At 34.4% G+C, this 23,426-nt stretch overlaps 1 protein-coding gene across 18 annotated transcripts in view; it reads right to left on the bottom strand.

The window, feature by feature from the left end:
* Window positions 1–23,426, bottom strand: part of CRPPA (CDP-L-ribitol pyrophosphorylase A) — a 481,097-nt gene that overhangs the window by 276,037 nt on the left and 181,634 nt on the right. For all 18 annotated transcript variants that reach the window (XM_053218382.1, XM_053218386.1, XM_053218374.1 and 15 more), the window contains exon 9: window positions 12,182–12,313. In XM_053218382.1, coding sequence (XP_053074357.1) covers window positions 12,182–12,313 — 132 coding nt within the window. The remainder of the gene's footprint in view (window positions 1–12,181; window positions 12,314–23,426) is intronic.

Below are 23,426 nucleotides of genomic sequence, written 5' to 3'. Positions count from 1 at the left end.
CAATTTCAGCTTGCAAGGTATGTAAAAACAAAAACAAAAACAAAAAAATCCTACATTTTCTTTGAATAATTTTAACGGAAAATGTTTTTGTGGTAAACAAAAGTAAAACGTGTCCTACTAATAATAATTAACTTCCTTTTCTCCTGAATGATCTTTGCAAAAAAAAAAAAAAAATTGCTCATGTAGCAGATCCGTGGCCTAGTTAAAAAATGTATTTTGATTTAGACCTTTTAAAGGCCATAAATACACAATGAGAATCATTTTTAAAAAGATAATATGGTAAAAATGCAATTAAACTATGTAACTTTAGTTGGAAAGGTGGTAAATTATCTGTGGTATTCTTTGAACACTATTTCCTTACATATTTTCCTAATACAGGTTTTCAGCATGATATTGTGATGAGAAACATAAAACATAAATAATGACAGAAGTGTAATACTCATCATGCATAGTGTTTGTAAAATATGTTTTTCTTTCCATTAAAATTCGGATTCTACAAGTTAACTGTAGATATGTTTGCTACCAACTCATTTCATAATAGCATTAGTATATAAATGCCATTATGCATTCAATTAGAGGAAGTTGAAGGTTAATTAAAATACATTTCCTTAGCAGTTGTCAAAGGTGAGTAATGAGATAGAAGGAAAACTAATAAACCTACCATTTTCTATACACAAATCTATTTGCCAAACATTACTCATATCTCCCTGATTCTCAGTGGAAACGGTACCTCTGTATTTCCATTACGATCATAATCAGAAATGCTGATAGAATTTTCAGAGACAATAAAGACATATTCTAATTTTACAAACTACCCTTCTTCCTAAATAGTGACTGGGATAGAAAGTAAGGGATTCATACCTGGTTAGATATCTCATTTCTGGAAAAGAGTCCTCACATAGTCTCTGGTCTTACAAATATTACTCTTAATCTCAAGGACATGAAATATCTAATAGTCAATAGGACCCAAATATTTCAAAGTATTCAGAGATGCCGTCATTGGCTTAGAATGTCAAATCTTAAAATAATTATCTTGACTTCACATTTCTCTTAATTTCATTTCCCACTCTACTTAATGTCTTCAAGTCCTCTAGCATGCACGTGAAGTTCTCCACTTGATTTAGTTAAATGTTGCAATTTTAGAGTTCTTTGTACAGCTGCTTCTGAAGTTTGGATGATTAGTCTTCCATAGAATGAAAATAAACAGAGAAAGGTATCTCCTTCCAATGTTATTTAAGGAAAATCCACATTAAACTCAGAGTATATATACAACACACTTTATTTCAAAGGGCTGACATAATGCCATATACATTAGAAAACTCTCAATTTTCCAAGAACTAATTATTTAGTTTACTCTTTCACCCTATTTGCCATGTCTATTTTTTTTTTCTATTTCATGAGTCAAAATATCAGACTCATGGCAACTAAAATTAAATCCTATTTTTGACTTTCCTTTGATATTAGTATTATAGCAGTTTTGCTGCGGGGAAGGTTTATAGAAAATCATGACTCCCGATAAAGTTTCTCAATATTTTCTGTAAGTCTACAAAGCTGTCTTCCCTGAAAATTACCAATACAATGTCAGATTCATTGGATTCCTTTTATTCCTAGTCATTTAGACTTCCTACAATACCTATCTTTTCCGGAAACTCTTCTCCAAGCCTCTACGACAAAACACTTCTGGGTTATATACTCTTAATGTAATAGGTCCCAACTTATTGAATACTACCACTTTATAGCTATTATTTTGTAATTCAAGGTTCACTCACTAGAACTCAAATAAGATAGCCTATCTACAAACATATGTTTATCTTTTTGATGTATGGATATTTGATACGGACTTGATATGAATTTGACCTAAATCAAGCTCTTGAAAAAAAAAATTATATAGATTACATCAAGGTAAGTTGCTATTTCTTTGCTCTTCATCTCTCTGCTACAACATCTTCAGCTGTTATTATTCTATTCACATATCAAAAAAAATGTGTATGATATGTACATGCATATATATTACTTATTATATATATACAACCTAGGTTTTTCATTAAAACATTTCTAGCCCTATTTAAGGTTACCAACCCCTTACTCTGCATGGGGCAGGTATCAAGAAATATTTAACCTTAATATTTGCACTCAGGTATTATTGTGGAAGACAGTGTCTGATATGACTCCTAATCATCACCACCTCCAACTACATATGCCCTTGTGTAATCATCTCCCCAGAGGGTGCATAGAGCCTAGTAATTTACTTCTGATGGACAGAACACAAGAAAGATGATGGGATGTCACTTGGTGATTATGTTCTAGAAGACTTTTTTCTTGGTCCTCTCTCTTGCATGGTCTAACACCGTGAGATACTCTATGAACAGGCCCCAACCACAAGCTTGTAAAGATCTGAGGCCTCAGTGCAAAAGGGCCCAGAAGAACCAAATCCTTCCAATAGCCAGATAAGTGAGCTAGGAAGCAGATCACTACCAGTGGAGCCTTGAGATGACTTGAGTCTTGAGAAAGGCCCAGAACAGCTGAACCCACAGAGACTGTGAGATTATAAACATTTTTTTAAGCCACTAAGTTTGAGAGTAATTTGTTATGCAGTAATAGCTAACTAATACATTATTCGAAAACATAAGTGCATTAGTTTTCCAAGGCCATTTTCATTCATAATGTTGCTTCATTTATTCCAAAAAATTAAGTCGAGATCTGTAGAAGTTTGTACCTAATACACCATTTCATTTACGTATATCTAAATGTAATAGCTTATTGCCACTCCAATGAGGCTAAGTAAGCTATCCAAACTCCCTAAAAAGTGTTTTGTTTTTTAATCTCACACAATTTGGAAGATACATTATATTTTATGATCTTCCTATTTTCCCAAAGAATGACTAAGTTTAAACATTAAAAGCCAAAACAATATTGGAAGTGAAAAATATTTAGTCTCATAAACATTCCCACATCAAAACAGTCTGATTACTCTGAACAGGGTATTATGGGTTTCTGTAAACAGATTTGGTACAGCATGTTTGGTGTGCATGCCACATGATTCAGTGCCATGGAAAGAATTGTGTGCTAAGTAAATAATTCCCAGTTAAACTACAAGTAATTGCTTTCTGCGGGAAGTGGAGTTTTAAGTCTAACCTCCTCCAAGATTATCATTAAAAATCAGTGTTCTGCTATTTGATAGCATATACCTATTCTCTAAATGATCATACTTAAAGGATGACTCATGTTAGAGGACAGAGAGCAAATGGGATGCAGTTAAGAGGGAAAGACTGGTATCAACTCTAGCTTACAAATTCAGGTCTTTTGGCACAAAAGTATGCTACAGCAGTTTGACCTGTTCATACAGTTCTCAGTGTTTCATTATGAATTTACCCAGAGTAAATGACAAAGAGATCCATCAACAAGAATGATTACTGAATGTCCTTTACCGTACATACAAGACTTTGAAAACCCAGGCAGTACAAAAGGACAACAGTATTTAACTCATCGAGTAGAGAGATCTGGCTTACACTTTGTGACAGAAAATCAATTTACACAGCTTTATTTAAGTTAATGTTGTTGTTAAAACACTTCATTTCACCATTCCATATCTTATTGTGGAGGTTTATAGAAAAATCTCTAATCTTTTACAAATAATTTTTTTTAAAAAAAACCACAGAATTAGAAACCTGCTTTGGTAAATTTCTTCATTTTTTAAATGCTTTCCAGAGCTGTAGTTGAAGAAAGAGTGACACTGACGAGCAGTGAGAAAGTAACTAAGCTCATCACGTTACCTTCTGACCTCTCCAAGACTTGGATTTTCTATTTCTGCCAATTGGTGCAGTCCTTCCCAATGGCCTCACCTTGTGAAAAATACTCAAAAAGCCAAACTTTGTTTCCAAAGACCTATTTCCCACTTCATCAAACCCAGTGGAATGACAGCTCTGAGAAGAAAGGAGACAGAGGAAAATGCATAGACTAAAATGGTACACAGTCCCTGCCATGCTAACTTGTTTACTATTTTAACATTTCACTGATGGATGCTAATTTGTTTCCTGTCACAGACTGGATGTGTGTGTCTCCTGTCAAAATTCCTGTTGAAATTCTAACCCCCAGAATGTGTTAGTATTAAAAAGTGAAGGCTTTGGTTGGTGATTAAGTCATGAGAGTGAAATCCTCATGAACAGATTAGTGCTATCATTAAAACAGACCCCAGAGAGGCCTCCCCCTCTCCCTGACATGTGAGGACGCTATGAGAAAATGGTGGCCTGCAACAGGGAACAGGGTCTTCACCAGAACTTGACCAAGCAAGCACTGGGATCTTAGAATTTCAACCTCCAGAAATATGAGAAATAAATTTCTGTTGTTTATAAGTTACCCAATCAACGGTATTGTTTTAGCAGAATAGACTCGGACATTCTCCTCATTGACTTTTACTTTATTGATGTAAAAAAAAAAAAAAAAAAAAAAAAAAAACCACAAAAAACAAACAAAAAAAAAAAACCAGTTCCCTCTCTCAATTATAATGAAATATATCAACTACAACAAATAATTTCTCAAGAAAATAAATGAAATAATATTATGGGTAAAGTTTATGGTCACATAAGAAGAGGGAAGAATATCTAGGCTCAGGTTCAGAATTTCCCTGTCAGAGTGAATAACGGTTGATGGGGTCATGTGACATTGGGGTCATGTCATACTGTCATGTGCCCACCTCCTGTGTCTCCATCTTCTCATCCAGTGGAGGCTTCAAGAATTTCTGATTCTGCATTTTACAAATGAATAGACCTACACAAATTATATCACTTGCTCAAGCTCATATAGCTAGTTGTTTCAATTAGATGGGATGATGCTAATTCAGACCAAGAAATAATCAGTTAAATAATAGTTTTGGAAAAATCTTTAGCCATAAGCTTGTGTGCTTCTATTTCTAAATCCTTGAGCATGTAAAATGTATAGATTAAATAAAAAAACTGGTACAGGACTTTATAAATTTTACAGAGTTTACAGATTCTATTGTCATAAAAATTCAGGTGTAAAATTTTATTTAAAAAAATGTGTAAATTGTGACATTAAAATACCACATGGAGGCCTGGATTCAGGTAAATGACAAGCCCTTGACAGTCAATATAACATGTTAAAGGTACTGTGATTTCAACCTAGGACAAAATTCTTTCACCTAGGTTGATGGGGCTAACACTGCCAAGTGGTTCAACCAATACCTTCTCCAACCATACCCCAGTTTTCGTTAATATGCTAGAGAGACTACAGAGGAAAAAAAAAACTACATTTCTTCAGATTCTGTTTTATCAAAATTCTATGGATTCTGCTATGCACATACAGGAGACTTAGAAGGTTGAGTGAGCAGGTTGGCTTGGTTCCAGAAACAGGGAAAGTAGGTCTAAGGCAAAGACTTTGAATTTTCTGTATGATCTGTGGTACAGTTTCTACCTGTAGTTTCCTAGCATCGTATGTACCCAGAGTCAGTGATGGAAGGCACTTTTACTAGCACAGTCACAGAGGAGCTGAGCATTTCTGCCCCCTGCACTGTTCTTGACTAGGTGGTATCCAATCTTGGCTTCATGACTCTTCAGAAATTCTTTAAGATACAAAATGTACTAAAATAAAACTTTCTTTTACACAACCACTGATACATTTTGTTTACAACTAAGAACCTTAACCAGATAGTTTATGAGTGTTTAGAATGTTTGCTCTTAATGAACAAGAAGAGATGATCTCAGAGTTAGCGGAGAAACTTTTTCAAATGGTCATTCTTCATTCCCTTACTCAAGTTCATCTCCACATTCCACATGTCATCTGGTATCCCAGAACCTCCACAGAGGTGACAGTCATAAATAACCTAAAGAGGGTCAACAGTTCATTCCAGTATGTCAATATACTGAAGAACCACTCACCTAAGTCAATCATCCAAATCTGGTTCACATTACACTTTCATCAGGGCTTGAGCTTGTGAAATATATAGAGCCCCAGGTATATGCCTGATCGATTGAAATAGATTCCCTAAGGTACAGGCTAGAAATATATATTTATTAAATTCGTCAGGTGAATATAATACTGCCAGCTAAGGACTTTTACAAGAACCAGTATTTAGAAGCCACTGGCACAGAAAATCATTCATCAGCTGGGCCTAATGTAACTTCATCAAAACAACTTAAACTTATTTCTTCCTCCCAGAATACCAGGAGAACACTCAAACAAGAGAAAAGTGTACAAATGTTAGGTCTGGACTTGAGAAAAATACCTACTAAGATTTTTCATGCTATCTTTGTGAAGAAGAGGGATAAAGCTGAATGCAAAAAGCAGTGGGCACATTATTCAATGGTGCACTGTCTATACAATGACATCAAAAAAGATACTTATCATTGGAATAATATCTTTTGAACCTAGAAGCCCCATCTGTGAAATGGTGAGTATGGTTTAAGTTGTATTACAGTAACAACAAAGTTTCTTTTTCATGCTACAACTCTACTGTCAACTTGCTGGAGGCTCTAAGTCACAGCATTTTCATTACCGAAAGAATGCCCACAGTTTGGAACATTTCTAGTGGTACTGGGTACATAAAACATATATCAAGTTTTATATTCAACAAATGGATAACTGTTTTTCTATTCTCAACACTTCTGATACCAAATGTTCATTATTTTATTTTTCCCACACTAAACAATTCTGACACTAACTACCCAGAATGAGCACAGACCATAAAGGTTAATGGTTCAATCCCACAAGACTACCTTCTGGTTCAGATGGCAATCCAAGTCAGGGTCATCTGTACTCCTTACCAACAGGCTATATATAGATCAGGGGTTCCCATAACAAACCCCCCCCAACCCTTGTGTTTGATAATTTGCTAGAATTGGCTCACAGAACTCAGGAAAACAGTTTACATATTATCACCAGTTAATTACAAGAAACATTTTTTAAAAATATACTTGCAAATGTTTGCCTTGAAAATCAGAGTTGTGACATGAAAAAAATATTTTAGACTTCAACAAAGACTGAAAGCTCTGAACTATGGTCTTGAACAGTTCAGGCCAGAAATACTAAGTGTCTATAACTTCACTATTTTATCATCACATACAGATTTGAAATAATTAGCACAGGTTCCCAAAATACATAATTTATATCATGGATCTCATGACAACTTGCATCATAAACTTAGAATAATAAGATGAAGAGTAATATTTTACATATAAATTTAAAAGAATACTTAAAAGGGGGATTAAGATCCTTTATGTAGATTAAGCTATAAAACCTGGTTTTAATTATTCACAGTTATGCTTGTAAGGTTATTTTAGAAAGAGGAATAGGACTTGATTTAAATTCATCCAACAAATTTTAAGGGCTAACTTTATGCTACGTTTCTAGCCTAGAACATAAATTTCAAATCTTTCCTTATTTATTTACAACTTGAGGAACTGAGCACTCGATGATAAAGTCAGAAAACTTAATACATAAATGGTCAAGCCAGCCACTTGATCCATAAGTCTAAGTTGAAGGTACCTACAAAGAATCTATTTTCTTTTTTCCTTTTTTTAAAATTTTAATTAAATCCAAGTTAGTTAACATATGGTGTAAACACGGTTTCAGGAGTAGAATTTAGGGCTTCATCACTTACATACAACACTCAGTGTTCATCCTAAGAGGTACCCTCTTTAATGACCATCACCCATTTAGCTCATTCCCCCACCAACCTCCTCTCCAGAAACCCTTAGTTTGTTTTCTGTATTTAAGAGTCTCTTGGGGCACCTGGATGGCTCAGCCAGTTAAGTGTCCAACTTTGGCTCAGGTCACAAACTCGTGGTTCCTGAGTTCAAACCCAGCGTTGGGCTCTGTGCTAACAGCTCCGAGCCTGGAGCCTGCTTCAGATTCTGTGTCTCCCTCTTTCTCTGCCTCTCCCCCACTCAGACTCAGTCTCAATCTCTCCCTATCAAAAATAAACATTAAAAAAAAAACTTGAAAAAAACTTTAAATAAATTAAAAAAAGAGTCTCTTATGGTTTGCCTCTCTGTTTATCTTATTTTTCCTTCCCTTCCCCTATGTTCACCTGTTTTATTTCTAAATTCCACATATGAATGAAATCATAAGGTATTTATTTTAAAGGACTAATTTTTCGAAGCTAGCAGAATATTTTAAAGTCAATTTTGGAAAAAGTTAATTTATTCTTTACTACATTGATATAGCTAAGGAACATATTCAGTAATTTACCAAATGTTATCTCTATGATCAGAAAAATATGCAAAGTTACGAAGTATATCTAGAGCTAAGCAAAGCATTTGTTAACATTTCTTATATCAATAAAAATATGGATAAATTGAGTTGAGTTGAAACATTATATAATTAGATGGCACTTGTGAGTGAGTGAATTATCAAGGAATTATCAGTAACTGATCATGGATAACATTGTAGAACATTTATACTCAAGAAGGAATCAATCCTTAACCTTTTCCAAATCAGTTTCTTCCCTAAAGATGCACAGAGACTGCAAATGTCTAATTATGAAGAAACTATGGCTAATTGATCATAGGTTATATTACAGATCCAAAAAGATAAACGATTGAAATACAATTAACAAGTTTAAATTCACCAAACACAGAAAGCCCTATATATTTATGGGAAACTCTATACAAACACAAATAGAGGCTTTACAGCATCGTATGTTTAAAAAGAAAAAAAAAAGCTTGCATAATTCTATTTAATTATAATTATCATGTATGTCAACACTGTGAAGGAGCAGCCAAGCAGTCCAGACCATGCACATAACCAGAGGTACTATATACATAACAATGCAGGTCTTCTTAAAGCTAGAAAGACCACACGTACAAGCACAGATACTGAAGCCAATCCATTTTATCTTCCAAGGAGGAATTACCAGTAAACTGAAAGCCTACCCAAACAAACTCTTAATGCTATGTCTTATGAAAAATGGTTAAAAATCTTTCTATATTTCACTGATCTAGGTTTCACAGATCAGAGACTGAAAAGGACACATAATAACAATCTATGAAAACACCCTAATGCTTATCATAGAGATGGATTTGTTTAGGGAACAAAGTTCAACGTATGAACACTACAAAAAGCTATGTCTCCCGGCACCACGGAAAGTATAAACCAACACTCTTCTCACTAAACAATGACAGAAGTTCCACCTTACGAAACTTGGTATTCATAGTGTTGATATAATACTTGTCAAGTAGGCACTCAAAATTAAAGATACTGATTTAACTAAGTGGAAAAATTAGTGCTGAATTAAAAAGTCAAAGTTTAAAAAAAAAAAAGTAAAAAGACTGTCCAGAGGTACTGCTTTCTTTACACGTGGACTATTTATGAGCACTATTCCCCGAAGTTTCATTTAGAGAACAGCCTCATGAGTTGTCTATGTTTAATCAGGTATAGTAGAAAATGGAAAACAGCATCCAGTATGTCCCCAATTTGGAGATATAAAATGTTCATTAGTATATCAAGCATTTGTGAAAAGCCTTTCATAGAAGACATCTGTTTAACTCTATTCACTGATGTCTCCCCAATTTTTTAACCATAGCCCTTTTTAATGGGGTATCTGATGAACATTCCAGGGTCCTTTGGTAAATGCTCTTTAAGGTAGAATTATGCACTGGACATGTGTTGAGCTAACAGCCAACTGGCACCTGTGTCTTTAAGGACAAAATTAAACACTGTATTTTAAATGTCCTCACATATTTGAAATATCTTTACTATTCTATTTTTAGGAAAACAAAAGCAACATCTACTTAAGCTATCTTTGCTTCCTAAAAAGATGAGAGACATATCTTGAAGGCTTTGCAAGGTCATCTTTTCCCCACTCCTGATAGCTAAGTAGATAGCTCGATTGACAGTTCCAAATTTGCTCAAAATAATACTGGTCAGATACAAAGTTGTAGGCCGGAAAGGTGGCTCCTTTTCAACAAGGCCACTTTTCCGACCAGGAAGCCTTCCCAGGTACAGAGTCACATAGATATGCAACTGCATTCCACTAATGTGTAGAGCATGCCAGTTGGGAGGAAATGAAGCATTTTATTGTGAATATCAACTCTACAAGGGTTACCAGGTTTCGTAAACAACAACACAAGATGCCTAGTTACATTTGAATTTCAGGAGGGATAACAAAGAATTTTAGTGTTAAGTACGCTTCATGCAATATTTTGACGTACGAAAAATTAGTGTTTATCTGAAATTCAAATTTCACTAGGCAGGCTATATTTCATTCAGACCATACTGTCCACTGGCATGTCAACTACAATGCATACAGACTCTTTGTGCTTAGCCTAAATCATAGGAAAAACAGAGTCCCAGAGAGTGTGTGTGCTCTACCAGTTCTCAGCTTTTGAGATTTTTTTCAAAGAACTATATTTTATATCTGGATACTATAGCATTACTACTGTGTATCCATGACTCTTCTGCATGGCCCAAGAGAAAGAACTGATCATTCCTACCACAATAATCTGGAGTACAACCAAAGACACTCTAGTGAAGAGGAAATATTCTTGAACAAAGATACAGACCCAAGTTTTTATTCTTATTCTGCCAGTTATGCGCTGTCCCGCAAGTGTGTATCTTTAGTCCTTGGCTGTTCTGACTTGAACAGCCCTTATAACACTAACATATTACATGATCCTAAGTAAATTCAGCTTTGCCTCGTAGTTGATGACCAACTGGAAGTAATGCTTACATATTTTAGAAGCAGAGAAAACCATCTCAAAGGAAACCAAGGAACTGGCTAAACGATGGTCCTTATATTTAATTAAAATCCATTGTTTCAAAATAAATATTGTTACCTTCAGGCTAACAAGGTACATTAAAAATCTCACAAACAATAACTGTTATTCATCAACTATATAACTTTAAATGTCTGTAATTCCTTACATAGTCAATACCAAATCACTTTTATTCTACACCATTAAAAACTCCATGGACTATTTCACTTTCTTGATTCCTGTGGGGTACCTGTAACAAACTACAAAGCATTCTGCCGTTTCAGAGAAAGCAATCTATGCACAAAGGGCAAATCCATCTTCCCTAACAGATTCTCCAAATAGTCTGATTTAAATAGCATTTCTCTGCACTCAGAATCTATAATGCTAATTCATTTTGCCTTCAGCTTACCTAACTTTCTGTTTTGAATACAGGGACAGCAAGAATTTTTCCCTGATTAAACACCATGCCCTCTTATAATATGAATGCCAGGCGCTGCTTTCAAGTAATTAAAAACCTGATCACCAACATTTTTAGCACAACATAAAAGAAACAAGCCATTTCAAACTATACAAAGGGCTGAGTTGTGAACTCAGTTAAATACAAAAGTCTATTTCAATTTGAATTTCAAATTTTGAATTCCAAATTTGGGGCATACTTAATTTATTGTTTAGGGGTGCCTGGGTGGCTCAGTTGGTTAAGCGTCTCACTTCGGCCCAGGTCACCATCTCACAGTTCGTAAGTTTGAGCCCCGCATCAGGCTCTGTGCTGACAGCCTGGAGCCTGGAGCCTGCTTCAGATTCTGTGTCTGCCTTTCTCTCTCTGCCCTCCCCAGCTCATGCTTGCACTCTGTCTCTGTCAAAAGTAAATAAACTGAAAAACAATTTTTTAATTAAAAAAAATAATTTATTGTTTATTTGAAATTCAAATGTATTCAGATATTCTGTATTTTTTATTTGCTAAATTTGGACAATCCATGAGGTCCACCTTGTATAAGATATTCACCAATTTCACTTTTTTTGTTAATCAAAACATTTTTTTTTAATTTTGGGGCGCCTGGGTGGCTCGGTTGGTTAAGCGGCCGACTTCGGCTCAGGTCACGATCTCACGGTTCGTGAGTTTGAGCCCCGCTTCGGGCTCTGTGCTGACTGCTCAGAGCCTGGAGCCTGTTTCGGATTCTGTGTCTCCCTCTCTCTCTCTGCCCCTCCCCTGTTCACGCTCTGTCTCTCTCTGTCTCAAAAATAAATAAACGTTAAAAAAAATTTTTTTTAAATAAATAAATAAATAAATAAATAAATAAATTTTTCCGTTAGAGTCAAGAGAGGTTCCACCTACTACAGAACATGAATAGATGGGTAACTTTCCAGCCACAATTCTTCTCATCATTATTGTATCTTTGCTTTTAACAACTCACGTTCTCACCCTTACAACTGTAGTGTACAGAACATAAATCTGAGACAAAAATTTTACCTACCTGTGGATAATATATAAGAAGACCACATAATAAAATATTTCTTTTTTTCACTTCCTTTGCATATTCCCTAATCTGTATTAGGTTTTCCATTTTCTGATCAAAAGGTACTGATTTATAATCAAGAAAATACACCTGCAAAATAATACAAAAGGTCACATTAGAATATAATCCTTTCTCTTTGCTTTGAAAAATATAATATTAAAAAAGCTCAAAATACAAATATAATATTATAATATTTAAAAGTTTGTGTTAATTTCTAGATAAGCATATCAAGCCATAAATGCTCAGTAAGATTACTGTATCCTTTACAAATACAAAGACAATAAACAGTCACTGAAAACACGATGTTGAAAAATATAAAATGCCAATATTCTATTTCCACTTGTGTCAGAGTCAAATGTATAAAAAAACATGATTTCCACCATTCACCTAGCTTAATTTATAAATTGCAACTAGGCTAGGTAGAAATATGATAAATTAAGCAATTACTAATATTAATAAAATTAAAGGAAGTGCTCTATTACATTCATAGTTTTTTAGAATCCCTTTCAAACTGATAATTCAAATTCTAGTAAATCATCTATGTCTTAGAGTAAATCCAGAATTATATTTTTTGCAGTGTTAAATAATATTTTTCATGAAATTATTCCAATGACTATTTTTTAAGCATTATTTTTCATTTAAATTTTAAGGAGCTCAGGATAAGATTTCCTCCTTTCTTCAAATTTGAAGTTTTAGGGTAATGTTTGTCTTTTGTGGGACATAAACTATCTAAATCACAATAATATCAAAATAAAATGCAAATGCAAACACAGAATAAACATTAAGAAATATTTGTATTTTTTTCACAGTATCAAGAATTGTAACTCTTAAAATTTACAATTTGTTCAATTACACATATTTATTATCTAGAAGCATTTTAAAATCTACCCCACTTAAAAACTCTTATACTAATCTCTTCCCTTCCTCGTTCTTCGATATAGAAATACACTCTATAGAAAATACGCAATAAAATTTTATTATGTTCTTTAAGTAACACAAGGGAGTGAGTTTTCACCCAACAGATTGCATTTTGCTTGTCCAGGGAAAAGTACTTTTAAAATATCAATTTTAAAAGAGAATTATGTTAGGACATTTATGTATATTAATTCAGTAGGTAAGGTAAGTGAAATAAGCCATACAGAGAAAGACAGATACCATATGTGTCCACTCTTATGTGGATCCTGAGAAACTTAACAGGAACCCATGGGGGAGGGGAAGAAACAAAAAGAGGTTAGAGTGGGAGAGAGCCAAAGCATAAGAGATTCTTAAATAAAACTGAGAACAAACTGAGGGCTGATGGGGGGTGGGAGGGAGGGGAGGGTGGGTGATGGGTATTGAGGAAGGCACCTGTTGGGATGAGCACTGAGTGTTGTATGGAAACCAATTTGACAATAAATTTCATATATTTAAAAAAAAAAGACATACATATGTCATTGCTTCTTCCTAAAATCTAAAGTGACAATAAAGGCTTTTTTCCTTAAAAATGCTCTACTATTAAGAAACAAAAAGAGGGGCGCCTGGGTGGCTTGGTCGGTTGAGCGTCCGACTTCGGCTCAGATCATGATCTCACGGCCGGTGAGTTCGAGCCCCGCGTCGGGCTCTGTGCTGACCGCTCAGAGCCTGCAGCCTGTTTCAGATTCTGTGTCTCTCTCTCTCTTGGCCCCTCCCCTGTTCATGCTCTGTCTCTCTGTGTCTCAAAAATAAATAAACGTTGAAAAAAAATCAAAAAAAAAAAAAGAAAAGAAACAAAAATAAGAGAAAAAGAAGAAAAAGCAAAAACAAAACAAAACAAAAAACAATGAAGATGAAAAGCAGGAAGAAAAGGGTCTCAGGCCTTACTATACGCTGAATAGCTGAAGAAAAGACAATGTTACCCTGTGATCTTGAGCTTACCCTCCCCTAGCAGTGATTCCCTGAAAACTTATAAAGATGAAATTTCAGATTTTTTTTTTTACCAGGCAACATTGCTTATAGCAAATATAATTTGAGACTGGTGAACTACAGCCAGGCTGGAATAACTGTTAATGAACTATAAACGCTAGACCTTTCCTTCAGTGAAATTTAACTTGAAACTAGGTGTTGCCCTAGCTGAAACCTAGGAAGCTAACATCAGTTGTTACTAAAGATACTAGTTCCTATTTATAGTTTGAGACTTTTAGAAGGATAGCTCACCCACCACCTTCTCTGACCTCCTTCCCTCACCCTTTAGAAGCCAAGGTAGGGGAGAAAAAGGGGGGGGGGGGGAAGGCAGTCCTTATAACTAATATGACATTGTGAGCTCAAGAGCTAAAGCGGAAGAGACATGACCATCACCGTCTTTTTTCCTGTCCTGTAGTCTTTTACAATGTTGCACAAGCTAGTGCCACAGGCATCTTCTAGTCTTCTGAGTTTATGATATCTATCTGAAGCTAAAATTACTGGTTGTGGACTTGCCAAAAAAAAAAATGCAGGGTAATTCCCCAAACTCAAAAGGCATTTATGAAATTGCAGTCATATTATGAATCTAAAGCTAGGAGACTGGCCAAGGCCAAGGCTAAGACTCTCTCCTGGGCCCATACTGCCAGATCATTACATAGCCCCATACCATCTGGAATGACGAACAATGCTGCTGTTTGGGGTCACAAGCCTCATAGTACTATTTAACTCTTTTAACTGTGTAATTATTCTTACTATTCAGATACCATGAAATACTAGCAACCACCTTACCCAACAAACTTTATGTCAATGAAATGTCCTTGAGTTATGCAATGCACAACCAGGAAACCTTACTGTTAGCCTAGATAGTGAATGAGGCAGACAGACACTTCTCATTTAATATAAGTCTTCCTAACAAATTTTCAGTTCTGAAAAATCTTAAATTAACTAAGGGGGCCGGGGGCGGGGGAAGTACAGAAAGGGTTTCTGGAAAAAATAGCACAAGGAGCAGAAAAGACAAGACCATTCTACTTCATAATTACAGCCTCCATAGAGATTTTAAAATGCATAGAAATTAAAGAGCGGAAATGCTGGGAATGCACTAATTGGAGAAGGAATGATAGATACAACTGGGAAAGGAGCTCTGCACTGCAAAGCTGTCATTGAACTTGGCCCAGGAGGAAGTGCACCTGCCCGTGGAACCTCCATGTGAAGTCAGAGCCGGGAGTGGGTGTTCATTTTTCAATTTTCCTAAAAGAGTATCCTAAAAGAGAGCCTAAGGGTAATAACTTTGGGAGCTTAAAAGCTGTAGAACTAAACTGTAGACAAGAATAAATTATACTGAAATGAAAAGGTTCAATAGGTAAAGTGTGCTGAATGTGTGTTTTGTTTTAAACCAAGGACAGAAATTAGAGACCTTACACTGAGTTAACTTACACTTAATTACGTATATTTAAAAAAAGTAATGGTATTTAATTAAAGCTATATACAACTACATTTTATAGGTTTTAGAACTAAGAAGAGGGAGAAAAGGATAATGTGTACCAATTATAGGAGTAGATTATAGGAGTAAATTAAAAGTAGCAAAAATAAAAATAAAACAATTGGCCAACAGCAGTAACAAAACAAGCTTGTCAAAAGAACTCAAATATAAAGGTAATACACATAAATTAAAAACATTTAACTCTTTCATAGTATCAGATTGAATTTTTTAAGGAAAATCTAACAATATGCTAGTTGTAAGACAAATATCTAAGGCAAACTATCCTGACAAGCACATGTTAAAGTATGAACAAGATATGCCATGCAAATACTACCAAAAAAGAAGGATGTAGCAATATGATTCATTTTAGCTTAAGACAAAAACCTTAATTCAGAGGAATAGAGTATAGTAAAAAAAAAAAAAAAAAGAAAGAAAGAAAATTATAATCATAACCTTATTACTAAGAACAATTATTTGAATACACAAAGGAAAAAAAAATTCCTGACCCAATTATGAGAACACAGTTTCCAAATCCACAAATGTATATGTTTTACTGCACTTCTCTTAGAAACTAGTGTATCAGTGAAGCATATCAAAAAGCAAAACAAAGTTGTAATACCTTCTACTTCCAGTGCAGCAGCTAAATTAAGAGGTTTTTCCTCTCCTTCCTCTCCTTATTATTTTATTCCCGTCTTTCTGGCTGTTCTTATCTAGAAAAAGTTGTATATGAGTTGATGCCACTTCCAAATTATATGGACCTAACTCCCTTATCTACCACTTACACAGAAGCTATTTTTTTTTTACAGAAACATGTATTATAGCAAAACTACATAGTGAACTAAAAAACAAAGCACAATAGTTTCAGTTCTCACCAAGACATGAAATGTCAGTCAAGGACTGGAGGATTTTCACTCCAGCTAAAGATCTATTAGACACAAGACACCCTAGTTCCTTGGAAAGAAAAAAGAAACAGAACGCCAAGAAACCAGTCAGCCAATGCTATTCACCAAACATTCCATGAGTTAACAAAACCATTCATAGAAATGAATTCCAGGCAAGCTATTGATACATCTACAAATTGCCTATGTTATCACATCAAACCACCAAATTATACTACCCATTAAGTAACCAGTTATTTAAACTATAGGTAAACTCAAAAATGTAGTAAAACCTAAGAGCATAATAAAGGTCATTTTCGTGAATGTGCTTAATTTTGTAATAGTTGACATAATCAGCTTTTAAAGAAACAGATATGGATATGGACTTATGAAATGTAAAGAAGTACAATGCATCTCAAAATTCTCCTTGACCAGATGGGAAGGCCTGATGACATCATGAGAAACAGAAGAAAATCTCTAGCATATGGATTTCCTAATATGAATACCGTGAAACCTAAGCATATACTTTACATTGTGCTACTAATTTTGAACTTCTAAAATCCACCAGTTACTCTGAGTTCCAGGAAAAAATTCAGTTGGTACAATAATGCAATCAAGTTTAATTTTAAAGACAGAGCAGGTTTATACAAATACAGCGAGGGCTACAAAATGATCATGATAGCTCAAGAGAAATGTAAATGTTTTTGCCTTAATAAAACAAACTTACAGGGTGGACAGTCTTGCATCCATGGAAATGTAGCAAAACATTTCATTTAGGTTGAGTTCTGCAGATTTGCTTATAAGCTACATTAGGTAGATATTCTTTGATCTCTTTTTGAACTATTGACTCATTTGCTACATATAAATTATAGTAACAGTATTTCTCCTTTAGGATGCCATTTCTAACAACTGTTCTTCATGCATATATAAAAAAAAGATAAGGATATCTTCCTACCCTCCACTCCCACATGCAAAGGAACATCTCATTTCATTTTCTTTTGACACAGCAAATTCACTCCAATAAACTAGTAAACTGCTTAAATATTTAACATATGGGTAGCTTCATGGCTTTGTGGGTGGGCAAGGTTTCTGGCAGAGTTTGGAAAATGCTCCTCTGTGCCTCATGTCTTCTACATTCAGTTCTACACATGCTTTATATTTGTCTGGTAACCATTTAATATATCCCTGGCCCCAGATGAATTCCAATCTTTTTTTTTTTTATATTTTAATGTGTAATTTTTCATTTGTCTCTGAGGACAGGTACATTAATCAAAGGACAATAATTAATATCAAGTATAATATTCTTTACAACATCAGGAATGTTCCATAACCCCACATTTAACACTTCTGTCTCATTCCAGACCCCATGTTAACAGGAAGGCCTGAGAAGGGAGTCAGGAATTGTGGTACGAAGAGAAATAGGGTCTTTGTTTATTTGATTAGGAAGTCAATTTTTGAAGTTCAAGTATATATCTAAATATACACTTCTTAATGCCCACCTAAGTAGAAGGAAGGTCAATCAAAATCAAAATTCTGGTAATTATCAATCAAGTTACAAAGAACTGGTAGGTGGACCAGAGGCTCTCTGAAACCACACAACAGATATTGTGCAATTATCTACCTATAGGTACAGAAAAGTAAATTGTGGGAATTAGGCCCAGTATCTAGACAACATTACTTTCAAAATAATCATGGGGAGATCTAATAACAGATGAAACTAACTAATACTAAGCAGATCAGAGTAAGAGTTTATCTTAAGGATTAAAAAAAAAGTTAGGGAAAGTTTCATCTCACGTCAACTATTTATGAACTACATGGATTCTATTAATGAAAATGAATAAACTATACCTTATTTTTTTTAACTATACTTCTAAAAAGAAAAAGGAACAAGCTTTTACTGTTGAACCAGTTCATTCTGGAACAAGTTTAAATCAATGCTACCAAGAAATTCAATGGATAATTATGATGAATAGAAGCTAATTAAAAGTTATAAGCTATCATAAAAATTCAGAGCAAATGTTTAACAACTCATCTATAAATCTTAAAATACCAGCTAAACTATTAGGTTGAGAAATTATGCCATGTAACCAAAGTAGTAAACAGCATTTTGCGTTAAAATATTAGCCATACAAAAGGTTTAAATTTTTCTATTGATTCAAAGAAGTAAAAAATAAAGGAGTTTTATAATGTCAAGACAAATGTTATACTTGTATACCCATTTTGTTTAGATCCTTATGTAAACAATCAAGGAAGTAATGAAAACAGAACTTCACTTTTTAAATGATTTATTTGTGAGAGAGAGTGTGATCAGGGGAGGGGCAGAGGAAGAGGGAGACAGAGAATGCCAAGGAGGCTCTGCATTGCCACTGCAGAGACTGATGCAGGGTTTGAACTCACGAACCGTGAGACCATGACTTGAGCCAAAATCAAGAGCTGAACGCTTAACCAAATGAGAAAGTGAGACAGCCAGGTGCACAGGAACTTCACATTAAACAATCAATGGGAAAACCTAATGTATCTTGAAAATATATATTTTTTTTCTTTTCAGATTTCACACGGTATTCTCCTAGAGAACAGACTCGGCCACTGTTGCATTATGGCACAACTTCCTGAAGCATTACATACATATACTAGAGTATAGCAAACATTTCACCTTTGTACAATGTACTAATGGGCTGTACATATGCCTAGGACAAAAGAAGCCTGTGTGATATAAATACATTTTATTTGTTCATCATAAATCCTATTAATTTTGGGGGGTCATTAATTTATGTGTTTGAGTTATAAAAAGAATTTTCTTTCCTGACTAAATGTTATGTTACTAGTTAAAATCCTCCTCTGAACAAATTGCATCTGGAATATGCAAAACAATAGAGTCTGACATAAAACAGCCTGAGATTTTCTTATTTACATATAAAATATATTTCTGAAAATGTCGATGAATATGAATAAAATTCTTAAATTGAGAAAATTCCAGCTTCTGTTTCTGCCTACAAAAGAATAATATGGGTCAAATTTACCTTACCAGTTGAAACAGACAAAAGTATGCAAACCAAACAAAGAAATAGAAGACATGAGGCACCTACAACAAGGGACACCTCTTAGAAATGAGAAAAAATGAAATGAGCCTTAGATTTGCACCAACCTACTCTTCCTTAAAACAGCTTCCAGGATCTGGCACACTGAAGGGAGAGGCAGATATTTGGGTTTCACAGCATGGGGAGACAAATGTGGGTAGAGTTCACAGGGCAAAGTACTGAAGAGCAAAGAGGTACAAGGAGGCTGGTGACTATCAGACTAACTCACACATACAGCAGAGTATTGATCCCTGCACGCATTTGAGAATTAAAAAAATAAAATAAAATAAAAAAAGGTGATGCTGGGCAAAAACCTATTGGAGAAGATAAGAACATTGCCTGATGAACCTCCAAGGTCAGGAATAATGGTGGTAACCATTAGCCAGAGTAGAAAACTTCATAATATAGGGCATTAGGTAGAGTACTGAAAAAGAGTCTTGCCTCAGTTACAAACAATGTTTAGACCTACATTAAACATACTAGCTTGACCTAAAAATCATAAAAGCAACGCTTAAAAGGATCAAACTGTTTCTAACTATATCCCAGGAAAAAAAAGTTCAAAAATATTCTAGCAATTAAAAAAAAAAAATTCAGTAACCAGAGCAAGGTAAAATGCACAAAATCTAACAGCCAATCAAAATGTATCAAATGTCCAAAAAAGCAGAAAAACGTGGTCCATAAGGTGAAAAATCAATCAAAACCAACTCAGAAGTGACACATTTATTAGAATAAAAAAGGACATTAAAACAATTTTACGATTATGTTCCATTTGTTCACAAAGCTCTAGAAGAGAATGCATGGGTTAAGTAGAAAAAAGATGTAAAAGAGACCTGAACCTAAATTATAAAGATGAAAATATCATCATCTGAGATTTAAAAAATATACACTGGGAAATATTAACAGCAGATTAGACACTGCAAAAAGATTCGTGAATTTAAAATTATAGCAATAGCAACTACTTAAAATCAAACAGAAAAAAAGACTCAAAGGGAAAAAAAAAGGAAAAACAGAGCAGTAGTGAGATAATGGATCAATTTCAAATAATCTGCTATACAGATATTGGGTATTCCCAGAGAAGTATGGTAATGAACAGAAAAAATTATGGCTGAAAATTTTCCAAGTTAGATGAAAATTAAAAATCCACATAGCACACTTTAAATACACACACACACACACACACACACACACACACAACTTTCCAGGCATAAAAAGCAGCAGGAAAATACCCTTAAGAAGGAAATAAATACATCACTTGAAATGGAATCAAACTAATATCAAAGTACCAAGTAGCAGACTAGGATATTAAAAGTTACCATAACTGTTTCTCATATATTCAAAAGTAGAAAAGTAGAAGAGATAAAAAGGACACACACCAAATTTGCAGAAATGAAAACAGCAGGGCCTAAGATGAAAGACACACTGTATTTTTTAAAAATTCAGGCCTCTGTAAGTCTACATACATAGAATGGTGCAATGAGGTACATTCTCACAGCATATGTGTGCTCAGTTCAACAGAACGGCCGACCAGAGGTAAGAAACATCTGCGTGGCACATGCTCTCATCGTGGTGTAAGAACCAACTGAGCAACACACATTAATGAGTGAAATATCACATTCTGCTCATATGTTGTCATCTTAACGTGTATTACAGGTGTGAAGGTAACTTTTGTTCAATTTTATATTTGTGAAAAGGACACAAGCTATTCACTTTCAGGCTTCTGGATTCATTTAATTTAGGAAGACTTTTTTAAGAAAAAAATCCTTCTTCAATTGTTAATATTATAATTCTCTAGTAGATCAATCAGTGTGTTACACAATCCAAATAAAATGCAGAAATAGACTAGGAAATGAAACCTCCAAATATAATCCATAATCATTGCTTTCAAACTTTAGTCTTCATCAAATAACCTAATATTTCTTATTAAATATATAAGTAAATGCTGTACATGTGAATTAAAAGACAAAATGAATGTTCACAAATATAGAATAGAATGTTCACAAATAGAATTTATTTTGAAACAAAAAAAGTAAGCCTCCTCCAAAAATGTTGGAATATTACCCCTAAATTCAATTTGTAAGAGAAAAATAGATTTCCTCTTAGGAATGAGAAACACTTCAAAGGTTAATGCTATTATTTAGGGTAAATACATAAAGTAATTTAAGACATAAGTGGTCATTTATAGGCACAATAAGGTATTCTTCCTAACATGAAGCATAAGGATATGATTCACAAAATCTGAAAAGATAAATATGTTAATTAGACAATTATAGTTGAAGGGAAACAAAATTTCTTCTTCTAAAAGGAATAATGGAAAAAATTTAACTGTACTAAGAAGGATAACATCAGTCAAAATAGTATAATTTCTTAAGTTTAAATTTATATAGTAAATAATACCCTCAGGTAGAAGTAATATTATTCTCAGTCGAACATAGCTATTACTAGAGGTGCAATTTCTATGTATTTCCTCGTACCTAGCCACCTTAATTTCTGCAAATCACTACAAAGCATCCATTTGTGTTAGGCAACACTGAAACAGGATGGAATAAGAGACATCATGACTAGGAATCCCAAGGCAAGTTCAAGTCAATAAGTCAATAAACATTTCTGAATGCCTACACATGCTTTGGTGGGAAAGGGGGAAAAACTCGGAGCATGGAGGGATTGAAGAACGACTCCAAGAAGAAATATTATCACTCACAAATAACAGTAAGAATCAGGCAAGAAAAACGGTGTCCAAGGTCAAAAAACTCAGAGGAGACACATATATACCAAGCAATAGGGTCAACGGGCTAAAAAGTTCAGTATTACCAGAGGGCAAATTGTTTGGTGAGGAAATAAGAGTCAGGACAATAAAATTTAGCAAGAACCAGACCAGGCCAAGGCTTTATCATATGACTAAGCTTTGTCCAGTAGGGGATGAAGAGCCTCTAGAAGGTTTTAATAAAGAGACTAGCTCCTTATTAGCAATTAGCAAAATCTGTCACAGAAGCAATGGTGAGGTCAAACTGAAATAAGAGACTGTTGGAACAGCTCTTGGAGACAAGATGATAAATTCTTTTTTTTTTTTTTTCCCTAACTTCATGAGCTTGAACATTCCTGCCAAAACTGAGAAGAATGATAAAGACTAGAGATAAAAATGTAGGAACTGGCACATGAATGACACTTTGAATAGTGAGACTTGATGACCCAGAGAGTGTATGCCTATTACAGAAATGTCTAAGAGGTATTTTAGGTAAAGGTACCAAGTAATGGTGGCAGAAAGGTTATACAGGTTTTAAAATCTGAGCCAAAATCCAGGAGACTATAGTCTATGTGTCTAATCCAGACACATGCCTGTTTCTGTAAGTGAAATTTTACTGAAACATGGCCACACCCATTCTTTTACACTGGTCTATGGGTACTTTTGCACCAGAACAGCACAGCCAAACAGTTGTAACAAAGACCGTATTGGCCCACAAAGCCTAAAGTATTTACGATCGTTACAAGAAAAATTGGTCAACCCCTAATATAAAAAATCTATCTCAGTCCAGGCACAGAAAATGACCTGAATTATCTATTATAAATTAAGAGCATCCTATTGAGTGGTTTTTAAGATCCATTTCTCCTTCAACAATCTATTTCTCTCTTACTCAAAGAAGGCCAAGTATTGACACCCCTAAAAAAAAAAAAAAAAGAACATCATTTGAACCACAAGTGTTATTCTTGAAATGAGCATAATGGCATCTATGATCTTCAACTCTTGGGACCCCTGTGAGGATTAAATGGGATCATTTATATTAAAAGAAATGAATGGTGATTCATTATTTCAAAACCGTGTCTGTTATTACTACCAGTAACATAATTATACTAAT

The sequence above is a fragment of the Acinonyx jubatus genome, chromosome A2, assembly GCF_027475565.1.
Source record: "Acinonyx jubatus isolate Ajub_Pintada_27869175 chromosome A2, VMU_Ajub_asm_v1.0, whole genome shotgun sequence".
In the NCBI taxonomy this organism is placed as follows: Eukaryota; Metazoa; Chordata; class Mammalia; order Carnivora; family Felidae; genus Acinonyx; species Acinonyx jubatus.
This window is presented reverse-complemented; position numbering and strand designations above follow the sequence as displayed.